The following is a 3245-nucleotide window of genomic DNA, read 5'->3' as shown; positions in this document are numbered from 1 at the left end:
TTATTATATAATTTTAAATTAAGATAAACTTTGAGAAGAAAAGATAGAAATATTATTAAATAAATATAAATTATTAAATTTAATTTAAATAATAATATAAATTTAACTCATTTGGGCCATTGTGACAAAAATAAAATGTGGCCAAAACACCTTTCAGCTGAAGGATATTGACTGCCACTAAACTAATACACCAAATCCCATCAAACTCAACTCCCGTCATTTACGCCACTCTACTTTTAGACTTGCATCAATCCTCTCACGGACTTCAATTTACCCGCCATCCCTCAATCTTTGTGTATATATATATATATATATATATATATATATATATATATGCATGTTCCCGCTAAACTACAAACAAAAACTTCCCGTCGAACACAGCTTGCAACTTTTTTCATGTACTAAATTAGATCAATTTTCAGGATAATTCAATTTACAAGATTCTCTCTTTTTTACCTGACCTTTTGGTTTGAAAACGCGCTAAAAACAAATTTCCGGCGAAGAGTTGGAGTTGATCAAGGCAGTCCAATGAGTTCGAATTCCAGAGCAAGCACTGAGGTATTGATCCCTAAGATATGGAATCACAAGGAGACTTCTTCTCCTGAAAGAAACATCATTTGGATTGAACCAAAACCTAATAAGGGTTTGAAAAGTGTTCCTGTTATATATTATCTATCCAGAAATGGCCAACTTGAGCATCCTCATTTCATCGAAGTTCCTTTCTCTTCTTCAGATGGACTCTATCTCAGAGGTAATAACAATAAATTCACTATGATTCATATTGGCATCCTCCCAAGGCGGTTGCTACAGGTTTTGGTCGAAATTTACCTTATACTAGTCTCGGTTAATTTCGTTAAGTAGCATCTGTGGGGTTTATGTATTCCTTGTGTAGTAATTTCTTGATTGGTAATACAAAGTCAAAGTTTCTTTATGGGCTCATTTTCTCTCACCTCTCTTTTGTCTTCTATGAAATGTAAAATGTCCCTTATTGGTGGTAGGAAGTCTTTCCTTCCTCTTTACAATGAGAAGTCCTTTATTGAGCTAGTAAATGGACTAGAATAAGAAAGGTTTTTCTGTTTTACTTGTTCTTGATCAATATTGTTCTAGTTTAACTAACAACATCCTTCCTAGGGGTTTGCTACATTCATAGTGTTTTCAAATAGAGAGTGATTGAATTTTTCTTATTCTCAGATGTGATAAATCGGTTGAATTTTCTGAGAGGAAAAGGCATGGCGTATTTGTTCTCTTGGTCCTGCAAGCGGTACTAAATCTGTATCAAATTCTCTTTCAGTTGAGATATACCAAAGAATTTTAGTTTCGGATATAATTTGTGTTCCAATATTGATGATCTGCAGGAGCTACAAAAATGGATACGTGTGGCACGATGTATCTGAGAACGACTTGATTCATCCAACGAACGGACACGATTATGTTCTCAAAGGATCGGAGCTTCTAGAAACTTCAAGGAGTTCACAATTTTGTGAGATTTCGTTACCTGAATCGCGGAAATCACCTTCCGATTCAGGTGAAAATCATGATTCTTCTTCTTCGACTAAGGCTAGGAGGAGGAGGAATCAGTCGTGGAGTTCATTTGAAAATCCTCAACAAGAGTACAGGTGTTGGAAAAAATAATTTAAAGTTGTAGAAATCAAATTTATTTAATTCATGTCTAAATAAAATTTCTAGTCAAAATAATATAGGATTATATTTTCTAGTTCCTAGGGAGATTAGGTTTTGCACTATTATAAATAACGTGTTGCTAGCTATTTTGATATAGTAGAAATTGTGAGGATTAGAGAATGTATGTACATTCAAAGATTTATGAGTTTATGAATAAAATATTTTCCATCAACAGACTAGTGTACAAGTGCGAGTCAAGCAGAGAAATGGCTGGAAAATCCATGTCGGTGGCGACGCAGACGGAGGAGAAGCGAAGGAAGGCTGGAATTGTGAGGGGGCAGGAGAACAAGAGTGTGGAGCTGAGCAGAGAAGAATTGTCTCCGCCGTCGATGTCTAGCTCCGACGGAGTGGACGGTGGTAGTGGGTCGAAGTACGTTAATGTTGGAGATCAAACGGCTGAGAATGAATTTAGTAGTGGTGGAATGAGTGCTTCTAGAGTTGTGATGCAGCTTATCACTTGTGGATCGTCCACCATAGTAAAAGGCAAAAATGGGACCAAATATTGATTTATTATTTGATTTAAGATAAGAGTTTAGTAATATAGACTGTTGGTGTAAAATACAATTTTTTTTTGTTTCTCGCCCGGTGTTCGGTACTTATTTTGGATCTCGATTAATTTGAATTCTGTCGGGAGTTCCACTTTGGGGTCAAACACTCTCTATCTAAGACAACTCTATACTCCTGAAACTCGATACATCTGATTAAGGATGGATGAGTATTCACCACTCTACCATAACCTTTGGTGATGTAAAAAACTCTTTTAATACTTTTCATCTTCTTTATTCAATTATAAGCATTACCAGCTTCTTTAATACTTTGTTTTGCATTAAGTACTATGAGTAGCTGAATTTTATACTAAGGTTGTGAATCTAATGATGAGTTTTATGTGAATGAGTATTTGTTATTAATATATGTATAATGGGTGGTTTGGGTTTACTTCTTTATTCTTCAATGTTAGTTGATGCTTGCAAACATCATCATTTTATGTGAATGAGTATTTGTTATTAATATATGTATAATGGGTGGTTTGGGTTTACTTCTTTATTCTTCAATGTTAGTTGATGCTTGCAAACATTAACTTACGCAATAAAACATTACTTTACTGGGAAAGTGAGTTAGGGTTTAGTCTTAATGAGTAGCAAGACTCGGGGCGTTAACCCTCGTTTAATAAATTCATTTTGGAATAAGAGGAGTTTACTTGACACATATTAACCGTTATTCATATCTACTCTTTTATATTTGGGAAAATCATAAAGAGAAATATTTTCAAACTATTGAGAAATATTAGGAAGTCAATTAGAGGTTAAGTGCATTCATACAATAATCCATTAGAAGTATATTATATTAACACCCGTATCATTACACTTCATCTAATGGGGGACACATCCTTGGTTTTTCTTTTATTCCAATTAATTACAATCCAATCATAATAACTAGTAAACACAAAACTCTTTTACAAACTTATGGGAATACGAACAAAGATCGAAAGTCAAGTAATACACTACAATATTAACCTTTTCACACCCTATTCTTTGTGGGATTCGACCCCAACCTAGTTGGGTTAC

At 34.3% G+C, this 3245-nt stretch overlaps 1 protein-coding gene across 1 annotated transcript; it reads left to right on the top strand.

The window, feature by feature from the left end:
• Window positions 1-331: 331 nt before the first annotated feature.
• LOC132614476 (protein SOSEKI 5-like) lies at window positions 332-2483 on the top strand. The gene is made up of 4 exons (XM_060328932.1): window positions 332-751; window positions 1192-1261; window positions 1356-1616; window positions 1856-2483. The coding sequence occupies exons 1-4, from the start codon at window positions 529-531 to the stop codon at window positions 2184-2186; spliced, it is 885 nt and encodes a 294-aa protein (XP_060184915.1). The 5' UTR covers window positions 332-528; the 3' UTR covers window positions 2187-2483.
• Window positions 2484-3245: the final 762 nt, after the last annotated feature.

The sequence above is a fragment of the Lycium barbarum genome, chromosome 10, assembly GCF_019175385.1.
Source record: "Lycium barbarum isolate Lr01 chromosome 10, ASM1917538v2, whole genome shotgun sequence".
Taxonomy (NCBI): domain Eukaryota; kingdom Viridiplantae; phylum Streptophyta; class Magnoliopsida; order Solanales; family Solanaceae; genus Lycium; species Lycium barbarum.
This window is presented reverse-complemented; position numbering and strand designations above follow the sequence as displayed.